The 19,471-nt window shown below is 46.9% G+C and overlaps 1 protein-coding gene across 3 annotated transcripts in view; it reads left to right on the top strand.

Moving 5' to 3' along the window:
* The first annotated feature begins 8,467 nt into the window (after positions 1-8,467).
* The window catches only part of SYCE2 (synaptonemal complex central element protein 2), a 36,411-nt gene continuing 25,407 nt past the window's right edge, over positions 8,468-19,471 (top strand). For all 3 annotated transcript variants that reach the window (XM_053585079.1, XM_053585077.1, XM_053585076.1), the window contains exons 1-2: positions 8,468-8,490; positions 9,067-9,182. In XM_053585079.1, the coding sequence (XP_053441054.1) occupies positions 8,476-8,490; positions 9,067-9,182 (131 nt within the window). In that variant the 5' untranslated portion in view covers positions 8,468-8,475. The remainder of the gene's footprint in view (positions 8,491-9,066; positions 9,183-19,471) is intronic.

Genomic DNA, 19,471 nt, shown 5'->3' with positions numbered 1-19,471 from the left:
ACATTGCCTTGGGTGCATCTTCATATGGCAGAAGTGTAAAGGGGCAGACACGCCCCCTCAGGATTCTTACAAAGGCATTAATCTCATTCATGAGGGTTCCTCCTTGCCTCCCAAAGGCCCCACTTCTTAATACTACAAAATTGAAGATTAGGTTTATTTTATTTTACTTTTATTTATTTATTTATTTATTTTTTTCAAGTTTTTTTGAGACAGTTTCACTTTATCACCCTCGGTAGAGTACTGTGGCGTCGCAGCTCACAGCAACCTCCAACTCCTGAGCTTAGGCGATTCTCTTGCCTCAACCTCCCAAGTAGCTGGCACAACAGGCGTCCACCACAATCAATGCCCAGCTGTTTTTTTGTTGCAGTTTAGCTGGGGCCGGGTTCAAATCCGCCACCATTGGTGTATGGGGCTGGCGCCCTACCCACTGAGCCACAGGCGCCTCCCTATTCATTTATTTTTGAGAGAGTCTCACTTTGTCACCCTGCATAGAATGCTGTGGCCTCAGCCTAGCTCATGGCAAGGCTGGTTTTTCTATCTTTAATAGAGATGGGTGTGTCACTCATCCAGTTGCACTATTGTGCAGGCTGGTCTTAAACTCCTGAGCTCAAGTGATCCTCCTATCCTGGCCTCCCAGAGTGCTAGGATTACAGCAGTGTGCTCCTGCACCAGGCAGAATCTCACTCTTACACCCTGCAGTTTGAGTACCATTATGTCATAGCTCACTCACAGCAACCTCAGACTCCTGGGCTCAAGCGATCCTCTTACCCTCTGGAATAGCTGGGACTACAGGTGCCCACCACGACACTAGGCTGTTTTTAGTAGAAATGGGTGTCTGACTCTTGCTCAGGCTGGTCTTGAACTTCTGAGCTCAAACAATCCGGCCTCAACATCCCAGAGTGCTAGGATTACAGGCACAGGACTTTAGGGGGGCACAGACATTCAGACCACTACACACGTTTTTGTGAAAAGGTCTTAAAGCAAATCTCAGCCTTCATAGCACTCATTCCACATCTTCAGGGGCAGCCTTCTTTTGGGAGAGTGAACAGTTTTATAATCATAAGGCCATTGTGACACCCAACTAAGTTGTCAGCTGAGGCAGTGGACTCCACTGGTCCTGGGCCCTTAGTCAAACTTTCATTTTTTTTTTTTTTTTGTGATTTTTGGCCGGGGCTGGGTTTGAACCCGCCACCTCCGGCATATGGGACCGGCGCCCTACTCCTTGAGCCACAGGCGCCGCCCTCATTTTCAATTACATAAGTTAATAATACAGAGAAATGTTTATGCAACAAATATGCACCTCCTGAGTACCAGCACTTTTTATAAGTTTTTTTTTTTTTTTTTGAGACAGTTTTACTATGTTGCCCTCGGTAGAGTGCTGTGGCATCACAGCTCACAGCAACCTCCAACTCCTGTGACAGGCGTCCCAGAGAAGTTCCGCGTCTTCAGTCAACTGGAACAAAATCTGAAACCCTCATCTTGGCCTTGGGCAGACCCTGCTCAACTGTACGTCACTCACCCTCAGACACCTCCACTGCTCTTCTGCCACAAAAGGCCCCTTGGGTGCTCCTGGCATTGAGCTGCTCCCACTGCAGGGCCTTTGCACATATATGCCCACTCAAATCTTTTGCCCATTTTCTTTCTTGTTTCTTTTGAGACAGTCTCACTATGTCGCCTTTGGTAGAGTGCTATGCCATCACAGCTCACAGCAACCTCAAACTCTTGGGCTTAAGCCATTCTCATGTCTCAGCCTCCCAAGCAGCTGGGCCTACAGGCACCCACCACAACATCCAGCTATTTTTTTGTTGCAGTTGTCATTGTTTAGCTGGCCCGGGCAGGGTTCAAACCTGCCAGCCTCCGTGTATGTGGCCAGCGCCCTAACCATTGAGCTACAGGCAATGAGCCATTTTGCCCATTTTCTTTTCTTTTGGAGACAGAGTCTCACTTTTTCGCCCTCGTAGAATGCCGTGGCATCACAGCTCACAGCAATCTCCAGCTCTTGAGCTTAGGAGATTTTCTTGCCTCAGCCTCCCGAGTAGCTGGGACTACAGGGGCCTGCCACAACGCCTGGCTACATTTTGCCCATTTTCTAATTGGATTGTTTGCCTTAAGAGTTGCAAGAGTGGGCCGCAGCCACTATGCTGAAACGAAAGAAGGAGAATCAGCACCACTTACCGCCGCAGCAGCAGCCCCCATTACGGGAGAGGGAAGAGACTGGAGATGAGGAGAATGAGAGTCCCGTCGCCTCTACACCTTTCTAGAGAAGGCGGGGGAGGAGAGAATAAAGAGCTCATATGCGCAGCCGCAAAACGGCAGGGACGAGGGAGAGATGTTGCAGATGGCGATGACTGGGATTTCAGTTTGTGACCAGACATTCACTGGGAAGATGGAAGTGGAAGCTTTCTCTAAACTACTCCCTTGGGGGAAGGGAAGGAGGAGAAAACTATCTGATTGGCCAGCAGTTAAGGACCACCCAGCCTTCTGGGCCCTCCCCCCACGGCCAATGGAAAGCCTGGTGATCCCAAGTCAGGAAATCAAAGAGTAGGAGAAGATATTTGGAACAAATATAACCAATAAAGAGCTCATATCTAGAATGTATAAAGAACTCATCCAGGGCGGCGCCTGTGGTTCAGTGAGTAGGGCGCCGGCCCCATATGCCGAGGGTGGCGGGTTCAAACCCATCCCCCGCCAAACTGCAACAAAAAAATAGCCGGGCGTTGTGGCGGGCGCCTGTAGTCCCAGCTGCTTGGGAGCCTGAGGCAGGAGAATCGCATAAGCCCAAGAGTTACAGGTTGCTGTGAGCCGTGTGACGTCATGGCCCTCTACCCGAGGGCGGTACAGTGAGACTCTGTCTCTACAAAAAAAAAAAAGAACTCATCCAGACAAGCTATTAGGAAAATTGACAAAAGACCAGAACAGACACCTATTAAAATGGAGATCTAAATGAACAAGAAATGTGAACAAGTACTCAACGTCATTAGTCGTCAAATGCAAGATAAAAACACAACACTTCAAAATTGGAACTCTTGCATGCTGCTGGTGGGATTGTAAAATGATGTAATCACTATGGAAAAAGTATGTTGGTTTCTCAAAAAGTTAAATATAGAACTATGATATGACAGTCCCACTTACACCCCCCAAACTGGAAGTAGGATCTTGAAGAGGTATTTGCACATCCATGTTCATAGCAATACTATTCACAAAGCCAAGAGGTGGAAGCAACCCAAATGCCCATTGACAGAAGAATGGATAAACAAAATGTGATGCATTCATACAGTGGAATACTATTCGGCTTTATAAAAGAAGAAAATGCTTTCACATACTAGGACACAGATGAACTTTGAGGACATGTGTATGCTAAGTGCAATTGAAGACAAGTACAGTGGGCCAGGTGTAGTGGCTCATCCTATAATTCCAGAACTTTGGGAAGCTGAAGCAGAAAGAGTACTTGAGGCCAGGAATTTGAGACCAGCCTCAGCAACAGAGTGAGACACGCTTGTGCGCCCAATGCCCATCTACAAAAAGTAAAAAGATTAGGCAGGCACAGTGACACACTTGTAGTCCCAGCTATTCAGAAGGCTGACAGAGGAAGATCACTTGAGCCCAGGAGTTTGAGGCTTCAGTGAGCTGTGATCACACCATTGCACTCTGACCTGGCTACAGAACAAGACTTGTCCCTAAAAAATAAGTCTTTTAAAAAGGCAGATACTCAATGAATCCCCAACAATTGAAAAAAAAAAAAGTAAAAAAAAAATAATAAAAAAATTGTAAAAAAAAAAAGGCAGATACTGTACAGTTTCACTTATCTGAGGTGTCCAAAGTCAAATTCATAGAAACAGTAACATAGTGGTTACAAGGGGATAGGGGAAGAGGGATTGACGAAAGAGAATTATTTAATAGGTACAGAATTTCAGTTATGTTAAATAAAGTTCTGGAGATCTTTTTCACACACACAAAAAAAAGTTGCAAGAGTGGCTCAGCGGCTAAGGCACCAGCCACATACACCTGACCTGGCTGGTTCGAATCCGACGGCTGCAAACAAAAAACAGCCGGGCGTTGTGGCAGGCGCCTGTAGTTCCAGCTACTTGGGAGGCGGAGGCAGTAGAATTTTTAAGCCCAGGAGTTGGAGGTTGCTGTGAGCTGTGATGCCACAGCACTCTACCCAGGTGACAGCTTGAGGCTCTGTCTCAAAAAAAAAAAAAAAAAAGTTGCAAAAGTTCAGGCAGCGCCTATGGCTCAGTGGGTAGGGCGCCGGCCCCATATACTTAGGGTGGTGGGTTCAAACCCAGCCTCGGCCAAACTGCAACAAAAAAATTGCTGGGTGTTGTGGCGGGCACCTGTAGTCCCAGCTACTCGGGAGACTGAGGCAAGAGAATTGCCTAAGCCCAGGAGTTGGAGGTTGCTGTGAGCTGTGTAACACCACGGCACTCTACCGAGGGCGATAAAGTGAGACTCTCTCTACAAAAAAAAAAAAAAAGAGAGAGTTGCAGGCCAGGAATTTGAGACCAGCCTTGAACTCCTTATAATACATGAGTTCTTAGATATATACAGTATTTTGCAAATATTATCTCTCAGTCTGGCTCTTCCTGTGCCAATTATTGTTATCAGTATTTTAAGGGATTATTGTTACTGCTACTATAATTATTAAGGGATACTACTCTACAAGGACAAACCTGTAGGAACACTCATGCACTGTTGGTGGTACTGCAAACTAGTATAGCCTCTGTGGAAAGAAGTATGGCAATTCCTCAGAAAACTAAAAGTAGACCTGGCATTTGACCCTGCAATTCCGCTACTAGGCATTTACCCAAACAAAAACAAAAAACATTTTACCACAGGGATATTTGCACTAGAATGTTCATATCTGCTCAGTTCACAATTGTAAAGTGCTGATCAACACATGAATGGATAAGTAAACTGGTACATGTATACAGTGGAATACTATTCATCCCTAAAATAAGATGGAAATTTTGCATCCTTTGTAACAATCTGGATGGATATGGAGAACATTCTCCTAAGTAAAATATTGCAAGATTGCAAAAATAAGCATGACATGTACTTAATATCAATTTGAAACTAGGAGACCAACAATCACAGACCCATAGGAGAGAAAAACTCAATTAATTCAAGAAGGTGGGGGAGAGGGTTTAGTACTTTCCCATCCAAAGGGTAAAATGCATGGATATGTGGCACACTCCCTGGGTACAGACACAAATACAGCTCTGAATTTTACCTCTCATGTGTAAATTATGTAACTTGATGTTTGTACCCTCATACTAATCTGAATTTTTTTTTTTTTTTGTAGAGACAGAGTCTCATTTTATGGCCCTCGGTAGAGTGCCGTGGCCTCACACAGCTCACAGCAACCTCCAACTCCTGGGCTTAAGCGATTCTCTTGCCTCAGCCTCCCAAGTAGCTGGGACTACAGGCGCCCGCCACAACGCCCAGCTATTTTTTGGTTGCAGTTTGGCCGGGGCCCGGTTTGAACCCACCACCCTCGGTATATGGGGCCGGCGCCTTACCGACTGAGCCACAGGCGCCGCCCAATCTGAAATTTTTTTAATGGAAAAAATGTCCTGGGTAAGGTGGTGATTGCTTGTAGTCCCTGCTGCTTGGGAGGCTGAGGTGGGGGGTGGTCACTTGAACCCAAGAGTTTGAGGTTGCTGTGAGCTAGGCTGAGGCCATGGTACTCTAGTACTCAGGACAGAGAGAGACTGTCTCAAAAAAAAAAAAAAAAAGTCAGGATTTTCCAAATATGCCCCCAAATGCTATCCAACATCCTCACCCAGAGAAGCACTGAAAGCTGTTTTAAGCACTATCAGGGTTAAAGTAGACTATACAAATATTACACTGACTTTAGAATTTCACTCTATAGATGCTTCTGTATTTTACCCCTATTTTATAGATGAAGAACCTGAACCAGGAAAGGCTGTGACTTATCCAAGATTACACAGGCAGTGGGCACCAGAATAGTGTGAGGCCAGGGCTGTGTAACTCAACAAAAAGTGAATTTGATTCTCCTCCCCACTTCAGACTTTTCCCAGATCAGAGCTGATAAGGGTCTCAAAGGGAGGTGTTTGAACTTTGGGCTCCTCCTGCCTCATTACACTAGAATAGAGGCTGAGCACCTTCAGGGGTACCTACTTCTCCCCCCTTTTTCTTTTTTGAGACAGAGTCTCAAACTGTCACCCTGGGTAGAGTGCTGTGACATCATAGCTCATAGCAACCGCTAACTCTGGCTCTAGCGATTCTCTTGCCTCGGTTTTTCTATTTTTAGTAGAGATGGGGTCTCGCTTCTGCTCAGGCTGGTCTTGAACTCTGAGCTCAAGCAGTCCACCCGCCTTGGCCTCCCAGAGTGCTAGGATTACAGGCATGAGCCACTGCACCTGGCCTTCTTCCAAAAGGGGAGAAGATCTTCTTTTGGAAGATCCAGCCTCTGCTGGTGGTTTTGGGGCAGGAGGAGGTGGGGATAGCTCCATGTTCCTGTGTTTCTTCCCCCTATACTCCACTGACAAGGCCAAAGTCATACCTGGACCAGTTTACCATCTTCAAGGGAGGAGAGAGAGACTTTCTTTTTTAAAACTTTTATTTATTTATTTTTATTTTATTTTTTTGAGACACAGCCTCACTTTGTCACCTTGGTAGAGTGCTGTGGCATCACAGCTCACGGCCACCTCCAACTCTTTCTTGCCTCAGCCTCCCAAGTAGCTGGGACTACAGGCGCCGGCCACAACGCCCGGCTATTTTTTTTGTTGCAGTTGTCACTGCTGTTTTAGCTGGCTGGGACTGGGTTGGAACCCACCACCCTCGGTATATGGGGCTGGTGCCCTACCTATTGAGCCACTGGTGTCGCCATTATTTATTTATTTTTAATTTAAGAAACAGGGTTTCCCCCTTGTCGCTCAGGCTGGAGTGGCTCAGTCATAGCTCACTGTGGCCTGGAACTCCTGGGCTCAAATGGACCTCAGCCCCCAGAGTGGATGGACTGTGTAGACACATACCACCACCCCTGTTCAGGGAGAGACCTTTGAGCCAATGTGGAAAATAAACCAGACAAAACTTTATGGTGGGTTAGTAAGAAGTGAGAGGGGAGTCAGCTGTGCATGGTGGCTTATGCCTGTAATCATAGCACTGTGGGGGAGGCCAAGGCAGGTGGACTGTTTGAGCTCAGGAGTTCCAGACCAGGCTCAGGAAAAGTAAGACCCCCATCTCTTCTAAAAATAAAAAAAACTGGGCGGCGCCTGTGGCTCAGTGGGTAGAGTGCTGGGCCCTATATACTGAGGGTGGCACGTTGGAACCTGGCCCCAGCCAAACTGCAAAACAAAAAATAGCCCTGCTTTGTGGTGGGTGCATGTAGTCCCAGTTACTCCGGAGGCTGAGGCAAGAGAATCGCTTAAGCCCAGGAGTTGGAGGTTGCTGTGAGCTGTGATGCCATGCTACTCTACCAAGGGCGATAAAGCGAGACTCTGTCTCTAAAAATAAATAAATAAATAAATAAAAATAGAAAAAACTATCCCCAACAATAAAAAAAGAAAAAGAAAAACTTGCTGTGTATGGTGGCATGTACCTGTAATCCTAGCTACTTGGGAGGCTGGGACAGGAGGATCTCTTGAGCCCAGTAGTTTGAAGTTGCTGTGAGTTAGGCTGAGGCCATGGCACTCTAGCTGGGGGTGACAAAGTCTCTGTCTCAAAAAAAATTAAAAAAGGGAGAGAGGAAAGATATCCTCCTAAAACCTTCTTGCTGTTTCGTTCTGGACATGTCAGGTATGGTTTCAGCTCAGAGTCTTCGTACCCTATTTAGTCTACCTAAAAACACTCTTCACAAACCATCCCCACTGCCTGTCCCACCACCTTCAGGACTTGGAACAAATGTCACCTCAGGGAGGTCACCCTTGATCAGCTTACTTTAAATTGCCATCTCTCCTAAATTGTCAGTTCCTCATTTCATAGATTTTTTTGCCTTATAACGTATAATTATAAAAAAAAAAAAAAGACCAACCTGTAAGGGCCAGAAACCACAATGCGTTCAAGAAGCTTCTAGATTTGGACAGCAGGTAACTGAATCAAGATGGTAAATTGCATAAACTTTTATGGTAAGGGCAACAGGAAGCCATAGGTTGTAATCAGAGGGCAGCAAGGGTCAGAATTTCTTGTTGAAAGGATTTCCTAAGGCAGAGCGCATGAACTGAGACAGCCAAGAAGGGTACAAAATTCAAAATTCTTCAAGATCGCCCCAGACCCTGGAGCCTCACACTGACCCACACACACTCTTATTCCCCGGGCGTTTTCGGTTGCGCGCGCAGCACCAGAACCGCCAAACCGCGGCTTAACCGCCCGCCCAGTCTGGTTCCAGGGCAAGTTCTCAAAGAGGGCGGGGCCAGGAGCGCGCACGACAGCACGTGCGTGGAGACCCGGGTCGAGGGCGGGGCCGACGCATGCGCAGAGATCCCGAGCGTGAAGGCGGGAAAAGACCGGATGGAGCAGCAGGGAGTAAGCGGCTCTTTTTTCCTTCGCGCAGGCGGCGGGCAGATGGGCAGGGAACCATTGAGATCCTCGGTTTCCCCGGAGTACCCGAGTCCAGCCACTTGTCTCCTATAATCGGGGCCTCCTCTCACCAAGCCCACCCCCCATTTCCTGACTGACCGACCGGGCCCTGACTGACACACTGACGATCTCGCCCCAAAGGAAAGACTTGCACGTGGAGCGCACAGCAGGAACCCGATAGAGAGAGGCACAGACACCCACGCGCCGCACCTGTTTTCTTTTATTCTTCTTTTTCTTCTACTGCTTCTCCTTTCACGAACTACAGCTGACACAGCGGTTAGGAGTACAGGCCCTCCGGTGCTCCTCCCAGAGCCCTGACCTCACCTGGGCACCTCCAGAGTGCCCCATCTGGTGTCCAGGTGTTCCCCTGGGGCAGGGAGCCCTCTCACCCCATGGCCCTTTCACGGTGGCACTGCCCCAGCGGCACATCCAAGTGCCCAGGGTTGAAGGTCGGGAGGAGGGCGATCTGACGGCTTCTTCCCCTCCATCCTTAAGCCTCTCAAGTGCTGGCTGTGTTTGCAGGTGGACATGCCCCACGTAGAGTGCAAGGACCGGGAGCCACTGCCGTTGGGGGAGAGCAAGGAGCATCAGGAGTTCAAGGAGAGCCGTGAGGAGGAGGCTGGTGGAGGCCCTGCTAGGTAAGGAAGATCCCAGGCCCAACAGGGTCACACGCCCCTGAGTCTTTTTCACTCACCCTTTCCATACTCGAAGCTCTGCCAGTGTGGGCTCTCAGTAGCTTGCTACAAAGACTGATGGAGTATCTTCCATGTGCTAGGCATGGTTCTAGAGCTGAGGACACAGAAGTGAGCTGATGCTCTCCAGAGGAGACAGAAGCTAAATTTCTGAGGATGTTTCATGCTATGGGAGAAAATGAGGATTGATGAGTAGCTAGGATTTATTTATTTATTTGAGACAGTTTCACTTTGTCACCCTGGGTAGAGTACTGTGGCATCATAGTTCACAGCAACCTCAAACTCCTGGTCCTAAGCAATCCTTTTATCTCAGCCTCCCCAGCAGCTAGGACTATGGGTGCCTACCACAAGGCCTAGCTAGTTTTTCTATTTTTAGTGTGTGTGTGGGTCTTGCTTATGCTCAGGCTGGTCTCGAACTCCTGAGCTCAAAGGATCTGTCTTTCTCAGCCTCCCAGAGTGCTAAGATTACAGGAGTGAGCCATTATGCATGGCCTAGATTATTTAATAAAGTTTTATTAGGGCTGGCTGCAGTGGCTCATGCCTATAATCCCAGCACTCTGGGAGGCCCAGGCAGATGGATTGCCTGAGCTCACAGGTTTGAAACCAGCCTGAGCCAAAGCGAGACCTCATCTCTAAAAATAGCTGGACATTGTGGTGGGTGCCAGTTACTTCTGAGGCTGAGACAAGAAAATCACTTGAGCCCAGGAGTTTGAGATTGCTGTGAGCTGTGATGCCACAGCACTCTACCAAGGGTAACAAAGTGAGACTCTGTCTCAAAAAAAAAAAAAAAATAGCCAGGCGTTGTGGGTGCCTGTAGTCCCAGCTACTTGGTAGGCTGAGGCAAGAGAATCACTTGAGCCAAAGAGTTGGAGGTTGCTGTGAGCTGTGATGCAACAGCACTCTACGGAGGGTGACAAAGTGAGACTCTGCCTCAAAAAAAAAAAAAAAAATAGCTGGGCCTTGGGGCAGGCACCTGTAGTCTGTAGTCCCAGCTCCTTGGAGGCAAGAGATCACTTGAGCCCAAGACTTTGAGGTTGCTGTGAAATATGACGCCAGGGCACTCTACCCAGGGCAACAAAACTGAGACTCTGTCTCAAAAAAGAAAAAAGGTTTTGGCTTGCACATTTATTTATTCACCTAATATTTATTGAGGGTCCACTTTATTTATTTATTTTTTTTTGAGACAAAGTCTCACTTTGTTGTCCTTGGTAGAATATTGTGGCATCATAGATCACAGCAACATCCAACTCTTGGGTTCAAGCAATTCTCTTGCCTCAGCCTTCTGAGTAGCTGGAACTAAAGGCACCCCCCACAATGCCTGGCTATTTTTTAGAGACGGGGTCTCAACTCTGGCTCAGGCTGGTCTCGAATCTGTGAACTCAGGCAATCCACCTGCCTTGGTCTCCCAAGTGCTGGGATTACAGGCATGAGCCACTGCATCCAGTCTGAGGGTCCACTTTATTTATTTTTTATTTTATTATTATTATTATTTTTGAGACAGAGACATTATGTCGCCCTTGGTAGAGTGCCCTGGCATCACAGCTCAAACTCTTGGGCTTAAGTGATTCTCTTGCCTCAGACTCCCAAGTAGCTGGGACTACAGGTGCCCGCTACAATGCCTATTTTTTTTATTTTTTTGAGAGTTTCACTATGTCGCCCTGAGTAGAGTACTATGGCGTCACAGCTCACAGCAACCTCCAACTCCTGGGCTTAGGTGATTCTCTTGCCTCAGCCTCCCAAGTAGCTGGGACTACAGGCGCCTGCCATAATGCCCAGCTATTTTTTGCTGCAGTTTGGCCAGGGCTGGGTTTGAACCTGCCACCCTGGGTATATGGGGCTGGCGCCCTACCCACTGAGCTACGGGCGTCACCCTGGCTATTTAGTTTTTTGGTTGTAATTGTCATTGTTGTTTGGCAGGCTGGGGCTGGATTCGAACCTGCCAGCTCTGTTGTATGTGGCTGGTGCCCTAGCTGCTAAACTACAGGCCCCAAGCTGACGCCCTGCTATTTTTTGTTGCAGTTGTCATTGTTGTTTAGCTGGCCTGGGTTGGTTTCAAACCTGTCAGCCTCGGTGTATGTGGCTGGTGCCATAACCACTGTGCTATGGGCGCCAACCCTGAGGGTCCTCTTTAGATAGACACTGTTCTGAATGCTGAAGATAAAGAAGTGAACAAATTAGAATTCCTGCCCTCTTGGAGATGATTTTATTTCATTTAGAAGTATGCATTTCAGGTTCCTCCATGTCTTTTTGTGGCTTGATAGTTCATTTCCTTTTAGTGCTGAATAATGTTCCCTTGTGTGGAAGTACCATGGTTTACTCATCCATTCATCTATTGAAGGACATCGTGGTGGCTTTAAGTTTTAGCAGTTATGAACACAGCTGCCATCAACATTCATATGTAGGTTTTTGTGTGGATGTAAGTTTTCAACTCATTTGGGTGAATATCAAAGGGCACAATTGTTAAATCATATGGTAATAGTATTTTTGTTTTTGTTTTTGTTGAGACAGAGTCTCACTCCGTCACCCTGGGTAGAGTGCCATGGTGTTATACCTCACAACAACCTCAAACTGTTGGGCTTGAACAATCCTCTTGCCTCAGCCTGTGAAGCAGCTGGGACTATAGGCATGTACCACTGTGCCCAGTTAGTTTTTCTATTTTTAGTACAGATGGGCATCTCGCTCTCAAGCTGGTCTCAGACTCCTAAGCTGAAGCAATCTATGTGCCTTTGCTTCCCAGAATGCTAAGATTACTGGTAATAGTATATTTAGAAACTTCCAGACTGTCTTACAAACTGGCTGGATCATTTTGCATTCCTAACATCAATGAATGAGAGTTCCTGTTGCATTTTGCATTTTTACCAGCATTTGATTTTTGGATTTTGGCTATTTTATTTATTTTCTTGAGACAGAGTCTCACTTTGTCACCCTTGTAGAGTACCGTGACATCACAGCTCACAGCAACCTCATACTCTTGGACTTAAGCAATTCTTTTGCCTCAACCTCCCAAGTAGCTGGGACCACAGGCACCTGCCACAGTGCTGACTGTATTTTTTTTTTTTTTTTTTTAAGAGACAGAGTCTCACTTTATCGCCCTCAGTAGAGTGCTATGGCGTCACACAGCTCACAGCAACCTCCAGCTTTTGGGCTTAGGCGATTCCTCTTGCCTCAGCCTCCCAAGGAGCTGGGACTACAAGCGCCCGCCACAACGCCCAGCTATTTTATGTTGCAGTTTGGCCGGGGCTGGGTTTGAACCCACCACCCTTGGTATATGGGGCCAGTGCCCTATTCACTGAGCCATAGGCGCCACCCCCTGACTGTATTATTATTTATTTATTTATTGAGACAGAGTTTCACTTTGTCACCCTTGGTAGAATGCCGTAGTGTCACAGCTCACAGCAACCTCCAGCTCTTGGGCTTAGGCGATTCTCTTGCCTCAGCCTCCTGAGTAGCCAGGACTACATGCACCCACCAGAATGCTTGGCTATTTTTTTTTGTTGTGGCAGTTTGGCCGGGGCCGGGTTTGAACCTGCCACCTCGGTATATGGGGCCAGCACCCTACTCACTAAGCTACAGACGCTGCCCTATTTATTTATTTTTTTGATACAGAGTCTCACTATATCGCCCTGGGTAGAGTGCTGTGGTGTCACAGCTAACAGTAACCTCACACTTTTGGGCTTAAGTGATTCTCTTGCTTCAGCCTCCCAAGTAGCTGGGACTTCAGGTGTCTGCCACAACGCCTGGCTATTTTTTTTGTTGTAGTTGTTGTTTAGCAGGCCTGGCCCGGGTTCGAACCTGCCAGCCCTGGTGTATGTGGCCAGTGCCCTAACCACTGAGCTATAGATGCTGAGCCAATGCTGGCTATTTTTTAGAGACGAAGTCTTGCTCTGGCTCAGGTTGGTCTCAAACCTGTGAGCTCAGGCCATCCACCCACCTTGGCCTTACGGAGTGCTAGGCTTGAACCTGCCACCTCCGGCACACGGGACTGGCGCCCTACCCTTTTGAGCCACAGGCGCCGCCCAACAAGGAACAAGGTTTATTAAGGAAGAGAAAGGTTTGCAGAACAAGAGCAAGATACAGGTTTACAGAGCACGATGGGTTCACCATAGACAGTGAATATATTTCATTGTTGTTTTCATTTGCAATTCCCTGATGCCACGAGGTTGAGCATCTCTCCATATGCCTGTTTGCCATCTGTGTATCTTCTTTGGTGAGGTGTCTGTTCACATCTTTTGCCCATTTTAAAACTGGGTTCTTTTTCTTTCTTTCTTTTTTGAGACATGGTCTCACTCTGTTGCCTCAGGCTAGCTCATAGAAACTTCAAACTCCTAGGCTCAAGCTGTCCTTCCTGCTTCAGCCTCCCGAGTAGCTGGAACTATAGGCACTTGCCACCATGCCTGGCTAATTTTTCTATTTTTAGTAGACACAGGGTCACGTTTTGCTGGGGCTGATCTTGAACTCCTGAGCTCAAGGAATCCTCCTACTTCATCCTCTTACAGTGCTAGGATTACAGGTATGAGCCTCGGAACCTGGCTGGATTATTTTCTTATGGTTGGGTTTTGAGAGTACTTTGTATATTTTGGATACCAGTCATTCATGAGATATGAGTTTTGCAAGGATTTGCACCCAGTCTGTGGCCTGTGCTTTCATTCTCTTAGCAGTGCTTTTTTTTTCAGGACCAAAGTTTTGAATTTCCTTTAATTGTTAGAGATGGGGTCTTGCTCTGTCATCCAGGCTGAAGTGTAGTGCCATGATCATAGCTCACTATAATCTCAAACTCCTGGGCTAAAGCAATCCTCTACCTCAATCTACCAAGTAGCTGGGACATGCCACCCCACTTAATTTTTTTTTAAGAGACAGGTTCTCCCTATGTTGCCCAGGCTGGTCTTAATCTCGCCAAACCTAAGTCAGCTAGATTTTTTTCTGTGTTTTTTAGGAGTTTTATAGTTTTGCATTTTATATTTAAGTCTATTCTGAGTTCATTTCTGTGAAAGTATGTCTGTGTCTGGATTCATTTTTTTGCAGTGATTCCAACTGGGATAACAAAAGTTGTTCCAGCACCATTTATTGGAATCACTCTTCTTTCTACACTGAATTTTTTTTGCTTTGTCAAAGATCAGTTGACTATATATGTGTTGGTCTATTTCTGGTTCTTTATTCTGTTCCATTGATCTGTTTTCCTTTTCTTTCACCAATGCTACACTGTCTAGATTTAGCTTTATAGTTAGATCTCAGAGTCAAGTAACGTCAGAATTCCAACTCTACCCTTCAATATTGTATTGGTTATTCTGTATTGCCAACTTGACTTCTTTTTTTTTTTTTTTGAGACAGTCTTATTAGGTTGCCCTTGGTAAAGTGTCATGGCATCACAGCTCACAGCAACCTCAAACTCTAGGGCTTAAGTGATTCTCTTGTCTTAGCCTCCCAAGTAGCTGGAACTACAGGCGCCTGCCACAACACCAGGCTATTTTTTATTGTGGTTGTCATTGCTGTTTAGCTGGCCCAGGCTGGGTTTGAACCGGCCAGCTTCCGTGTATGTGGCTGGCACCATAACCACTGTGCTACGGGCACTGAGCTGCCAACCTGACTTTCTTTTTTTTTTGTAGAGACAGAGTCTCACTTTATGGCCCTCGGTAGAGTGCCATGGCATCACACAGCTCACAGCAACCTCCAACTCCTGGGCTTAGGTGATTCTCTTGCCTCAGCCTCCTGAGCAGCTGGGACTACAGGCACCCGCCACAACGCCCAGCTATTTTTTTGTTGCAGTTTGGCCGGGGTTGGGTTTGAACCCGCCACCCTCGGTATATGGGGCCGGCGCCTTACTGACTGAGCCACAGGCGCTGCCCCCAACCTTACTTTCTAAAAGGATGATAGTAAAAAATTAATCATATACCTTTTTTTTTTTGAGACAAAGACTCATTATGTCGTCCTCGGTAGAGGGCTGTGGCATCACAGCTCACAGCAACCTCAAACTCTTGGGTTTAAGAGATTCTCTTGGCTTGGCGCCTGTAGCTCAAGTGGCTAAAGTGCCCAGAGCTAGTGGGTTCGAATCCAGCCCAGGCCTGCCAAACAATGACGACTACACCAAAAAACAGCCGGGCATTGTGGCGGTTGCCTGTAGTCCCAGCTACTTGAGAGGCTGAGGCAAGAGAATTGCTTAAGCCCAGGAGTTGGAGGTTGCTGTGAGCTGTGATGCCATAGCACTCTACCCAGGGCGACAGCTTGAGGCTCTGTCACAAAAAAAAAAGAACAAAAGAGAGATTCTCTTGCCTCAGCCTCCCAAGTAGTTGGGCCTACAGGTGCCCGCCACAATGCCTGGCTATTTTTTTGTTGCAGTTGTTTAGCTGGCCCAGGCTGGGTTCGAACCCGCCACCCTCGGTGTATGTGGCTGGTGCCGTAACAATGTGCTACAGGCATCAAGCCTAATCGTATACTTTTAAATAATGGAAAGTGGGGCTTGGCACCCATAGCACAGTGGTTATGGCGCCAGCCACATACACCAAGGCTGGCAGGTTCAAACCCGGCCTAGGCCAACTACAACAAAAAAATAGGTGGGCATTGTAACAAACGCCTGTAGTCTGAGCTACTAGGAGGCTGAGGCAAGAGAATTACTTAAGCCCAGGAGTTTGAGGTTGCTGTGAGCTATGATGCCATAGCACTCTACCAAGGGTGACATAGTGAAACTGTCTCAAAAAAAAAAAAGAATGGAAAGTGGTATGAAGAACAGAGCAGGATAAGGAGCAATTAAAATGACAAAGACTTGGGGCGGCACCTGTGGCTCAAGGAGTAGGGCACCAGCCCAATATGCCGGAGGTGGTGGGCTGGAGGTTCAAACCCAGCCCCGGTCAAAAAAAAAAAAAAAAAATGACAAAGACTTTAGTGCAGTTGAAGATCTCTAAGATCACATGAAGAGCCAACCAGGAGGCTGGGCACAATGGCTCATTCCTGTAATCCTAGCACTATGGAAGGCCAAGGCAGGTGGATTGATTGAGCTGACGTGTTCGAGACCAGCCTGAACAAAAAGTGAGACCGTGTCTCTACTAAAAAATAGAAAAATTGAGGCAAGAGGATTGCTTGAGCCCAAGAGTTGGAGGTTGCTGTGAGCTATGGCACCCTGGCACTTTACCCAGGGCGACAGTTTGAAATTGTCTCAAAAAAAAAAGGGCCAGCCAGGAAGTATTCTGAGCCCAAACATTCCAGGCAGGGGAGCCATAAGTACAAAGTCCTGAGGTAGGAATAAGCTTAGTCCCCAAACAGAAAGAAGGCTTGGTGCATCAGACATTATAATTGGCATCAGGGATACCCCAGTCTGTCAGGTAGACATGCTCATACTGGGTCCTGGTGTTTCCATCTGACTGGGGAGTCTGATATTGTACAACTATTTACTCAGAAGACAGCAGGACGCTAAGAGACCCTTTTCCTCTGGAAGGCTTCCTTGAAGAAGCAATGCTGACATAGGACATAAGGGTAAGTTTGTACCAAGTGGGCAAAAAGGTAGAAGGACATACCGAGAGAAGAGCTCATGCAAAGTTCCTGTGCATGTATCAGGGACTGAAGGAAGGCCATAGCCACTGTGGGGCAGGGTGAGTGCAAGGGGAAGGTGGGAAGGCCCAGTAGGGCATGTTCAGGTGGTATTTTCTAGGCTATGAACTTTATCCTGGAAATTTTTTGGGAAGTAACAGCTTTATTGAGATACAATTCTCATACTGTATATTCATCTACTTGAAGTGTACAATTTAATTGCTTTTAGTATATTCATAGCTGAACAGCCTTCCCCACAGTCAACTTAAAACCATATTCATCACTCCAAAAGAAACCTCATACCCCTTAGCCATCATCCCTAATCCCTGGGTCCTTTCCAGTCCCTGGCAACTACTAATCTTTTTGCCTGCATATACTTGACTATTCTGGACATTTCATATAAATGATAAATTGACTACTATGTAGTCCTTGTGACAGACTTTTCACTCAGCATGTATTTTTTTTTTTTTTTCTGGTAATTTCTCTTACAGATAGGGAGATATGTCACCCAGGCTAGGGTGCAGTGGCATCATCATGGCTCACAGTAGCCTCGAACTTAAGGGCTCCCAAGGAGCTGGGAGTGCACACCACCAGGCTAATTTTTAATTTTTTGTAGAAGCAGGGTCTCACTACATTGCGTAGGCTGGTCTTGAACTCCTGGGCTAAAATGATCCTTTTGCCTCAGACTTCCTAAGTGATAGGATTATAGGTGTGGATCATTGCACTCAGCACTCAGGATGTTTTCAAGGTTCGTTCATTTTATAGCATGGAGCAGAACTTCATTCTTTTTTTGAGACAGAGCCTCAAGCTGTCACCCTTGGTAGAGTGCTGTGATATCACCACTCACAGCTCAACTGGGCTCAAGCGATTCTCTTGCCTCAGCCTCCTAAGTAGCTGGGACCACAGGCACCTGCCACAACGCCCGCTATTTGGTTGCAGCCATCATTGTTGTTTAGGGGGCACAGGCTGGATTCAAACCCGCCAGCTCAGGTGTATGTGGCTGGCGCGTTAGCCGTTTGAGCCACAGGTGCCAAGCCCAAACTTCATTCTTTTTGATGGTAGATTCCATATGAATCTACCACATTTTGTTTACCTATTCATTGGTTAACAGATATGTGGGCAGTTTCCACTATTTTTTTCAAGACAGAGTCTCACTTTGTCACCTCAGTAGAGTGCTGTGGCATCATAGCTCATAGCAACCTCAAACTCTTGGGCTTAAGCGATTCTTTTTTTTTTTTTTTTTAACTTGATTCTCTTTTTTTTTTAACTTTATTCAAATTAGTATGATGGTACAGTGTTTAGGTTACATTGTTCTCATTTCCAGGGTACAATTCCATTTGTAGAAGAGCCCCTCACCCAGGGGGCTCAAGTGATTCTTTTGCCTCAGCCTCCCAAGTAGCTGGGACTGCAGGTGCATGCCATCATGCCCATCTAATTTTTCTGTTTTTAGTAGAGATGGGGTCTCTTGCTCAGGCTAGTCTTGAACTCCTGAGCTCAAACAATCCACCTACTACAGCCTCCCGGAGTTCTAGGATTACATGTGTGAGCCACTGTACCTGGCCATGGTTTCCACTTTGGGGCTATTAATGAGTAATGCTGCTAGAGGCATCCGTGTACAGGTTTTTGTGTAGACAGATGTTTTCATTTCTCCCAGGTAGATGTACACCTTTGGGGGAGAAGTACTGGCTCAAAGAAATGATGCACTTAGGTTCCTGTTATAAAAAGATAGTGGCTGGGGTGGTGCCTGTGGCTCAAGGAGTAGGGCGCCAGTCCCATGTGCTGGAGGTGGCGGGTTCAAACCTAGCCCTGGCCAAAAACCAAAAAAAAAAAAAAAAAAAAAGATACTGGCTGCTTTGTGCAGAATTGTGCGAATTGGATGAGAGGCCCTTGTGGGTGCAACATCTAGCAGGGCAAATGGAGAGAAGCTGTTTGTGCCTTGAGGCACGAGGATAGGGATGAATGAGGGTGTCTCCCAGCCTTGGTATGCTGATGCCAACTTCTAACAGCTTGCAAGGGCTGATTCTATACAACTCTTCCTAACTTGGTATTTAATGGCTTCGTGTTTGTAGCTTGAGATTGGTTATGGTGGGAGTCTTTGCATCATGGAAATTGGCAAACACTATAAATTAGGACTTCCTCCTCCTCTCCCCACTCCAGAACCAATTGCTAAGTGCTTACCAGCATGCCACTGTTCCAGCAGGTGATGAGTTCTCTGGCACAGGCAAGAACACAAGTTCTGTCCTAGCACTCTGGGAGGCTAAGGTGGCTGGATTGTCTGAGCTCACAAGTTTGAGAGCAGCCTGAGCCAGAGCGAGACCTCATCTCTAAAAATAGCCAGGCATTGTGTCAGGCGCCTCTAGTCCCAGCTACTCAGGAGGCTAAGGCAAGAGAAGCTCTTGAGCCCAAGAATTTGAGGCTGCTGTGAGCTATGAAGCTACGGCACGCAGGGTGGCAGCCTGACACTCTTGTCTCTGAAAAAAAAAAAAAGAACACAAGTTCTGTGTTGTCTTGGCTATTTTTCAGGTCTTTGGGACATCCACATGAGCACGACCAGGACACAGTTGGAATTTCTGACCTGGAACTCAGGCTGGAGCCCACACCATGGGAATCACTATTTCAGTGGCAGCTATGCAATGAATGAGCTCACCTGGGGAAATAGTGAAAGAGGCTCAGGACAGGTCCCTGAGAATTCCAGGCAGTCATAAAGCCAGCTTCCT

Source organism: Nycticebus coucang, chromosome 3 (genome assembly GCF_027406575.1).
Source record: "Nycticebus coucang isolate mNycCou1 chromosome 3, mNycCou1.pri, whole genome shotgun sequence".
NCBI lineage: Eukaryota > Metazoa > Chordata > Mammalia > Primates > Lorisidae > Nycticebus > Nycticebus coucang.
The sequence above is the reverse complement of the archived record's forward strand: the minus strand, read 5'-3'. Positions and strand labels throughout refer to the sequence as shown.